The 2,171-nt window shown below is 44.7% G+C and overlaps 1 protein-coding gene across 1 annotated transcript; it reads right to left on the bottom strand.

The window, feature by feature from the left end:
* Positions 1 to 743: 743 nt before the first annotated feature.
* On the bottom strand, positions 744 to 1,827 carry LOC145449492 (P2X purinoceptor 7-like). The gene is made up of 4 exons (XM_080327867.1): positions 1,492 to 1,827; positions 1,297 to 1,420; positions 1,015 to 1,233; positions 744 to 943 (listed from the first exon to the last, which is right to left on the bottom strand). Exons 1-4 carry the CDS (start codon positions 1,562 to 1,564, stop codon positions 781 to 783), a joined length of 579 nt encoding a protein of 192 aa, XP_080183993.1. The 5' UTR covers positions 1,565 to 1,827; the 3' UTR covers positions 744 to 780.
* Between the last annotated feature and the right edge of the window lie 344 nt (positions 1,828 to 2,171).

Below are 2,171 nucleotides of genomic sequence, written 5' to 3'. Positions count from 1 at the left end.
ATATAGGTCGCACTGCTTAATCCTCACAACAAGCCGCGTTTCCGTTTGTGCGGCACGATATACACATTAACAAAGATTCATTCACATGACTATTTACTTGATACATATTCAACACCGGTCGAGAGATGTATATACCCGAAAGTACGAATCACCGCCGCACCCATAAGAACACATGGCGAATCACCAACACAGCCTATACGCGAAAGCACGACATGCGAAAGTACGACGTGCGAGAGATGCCTTTACCCGAAAGGGCGATGTGCCACCACGAGTTTTCCATGCGATGTGCGAGAGATGCCTATACCCGAAAGTACGACATGCGAGCGCACCCATAAGAACACATGGCGAATCACCACAGATCCCGTAAGAATACACGACAGGCGAATCACCGCCACCGCCTATAGCAAAAAAGGCGAGTCACCACCCCGGGTTTTCAGGCACCTCACCGCCGCAGCCTATACCGGAAAGGGTACCATCATCACCGCATCCATAAGAACACATGGCACCTCACCGCCGAGAGGGGGTCTAAAAGGGTGCCATCACCACCACGAGTTTTCAGGCACCTCACCGCCGCAGCCTATACCGGAAAGGGTACCATCATCACCGCACCCATAAGAAACAATGGCACCTCACCACCGCAAGGGGGGTCTAAAAGGGTGCCATCACCACCCCCGGTTTTCAGGCACCTCACCACCCCGCCCATAAGAAACAACGCCAATGTGCCAGCGATCGACTATACTACTGTTATATGCGTTTATTATTCGGAATAAAACTGTTCATTCACAATGTGGCGTTGCTGAACTGGAATCCTTTGTATGAATTCGACGTAAATTTTGTTCGGACAGCAGTAACAACACATGCAGGCAGGATTTTCCGCTGGTTTTTGCCACAGAAACCCCATACCCACCGAACAAAATTTCTGTAGGCAGTATGTCTCAGCTTCCTGAAAAGTGAAAATAAGTGTGTGAGTATGCGAGAAAAGAATTTGACAACCGAATCAGAGACTCGTCTCACTCATGCATCGAACTCGATGTTATTATTCTGTGGCCATATTCCTGTTGATATCCATAGTAGGACATCTCCAACACGTCAACGTCCAGACACACCGAATTAAATCCTGGCAATGCCGTGATACACTTCCTTTCTTTCATTCTGTCAGTAATTCTGGGAACCTCCTTACAGCACAAACTTTCCCTAATAGTTGGCATAATCTGGCAACATCCACACTGACACCTGTTATTCATGATATCAAGATACATGACTGAAACGAGCTATTACACTACAGACTATATATACCACTGTATTTCATGTAGTCTCGATGAGCGGCTTACGCTGAGCAAGCTAGGCTGTTCATACTCAAATGACCCCTCATACGAAGCTGCAAGGGGTTCCACTGACGTGGGATCGAGCGCATCAACACCTGAACCGATCCGGCAGTTAAACATTAATTTTGTAAGTATAAGTACAATGCTGTACAAATATAATACTTACATTCGACATCCGAGTACTCAGACTCAGTTTCAATATCACTTGGCAAATCAGTTACAATGGAAACGTCGGCCATAACTATGACTGGAATAAAAACTGCGAGAACACAAACAGCCGCAGTGACCGCCGTGACCGGTGTTGATAATATGTGTCATTCACTTGACGTCACAATGCACATTCTGCTTTTTCTGTAAACATGCCAATATTGGGACTTTCAGTCAAAATTACGGCAATTTCCGATTGAGTTGAAACACGGAAAGTCGGTAATTTCGGTATGAAAAAATATTCTGAACATGATTCCGCAAAGTTGTCTATGAAGATGCAGTTGACCTTTAATAACATTCCAGCAGTCCCACAAGATATGTCTGTTGTGGGTGTAACGATGCCTGCCTGCCATTTAGGGTAGGCCTAGTTCGTAAAATGGCAAAGCTAAAAGATTTGTTTATCATGTCACTTGATCCATCTCCACATTGTTACCAAAATCATCACAACTTTCCGTTACTATGACCTTTTTTTGACTTCGAATATGTTATTGTTGGATGTGTGTCCGACAAATCACTGTTTGAAAGATTCGGTGTCCTAAATATAAAAGATATGCGGAAACTAGAAATTGCCAAGTTTATGTATCAGTTCCACTGCCCCGATATAGCTTCAGTAACTTCTTTACCTCGGTAGGTATCAAA

The sequence above is a fragment of the Botryllus schlosseri genome, chromosome 11 (genome assembly GCF_051294905.1).
Source record: "Botryllus schlosseri isolate E-star chromosome 11, Bs_hap1, whole genome shotgun sequence".
Taxonomy (NCBI): Eukaryota; Metazoa; Chordata; class Ascidiacea; order Stolidobranchia; family Styelidae; genus Botryllus; species Botryllus schlosseri.
This window is presented reverse-complemented; position numbering and strand designations above follow the sequence as displayed.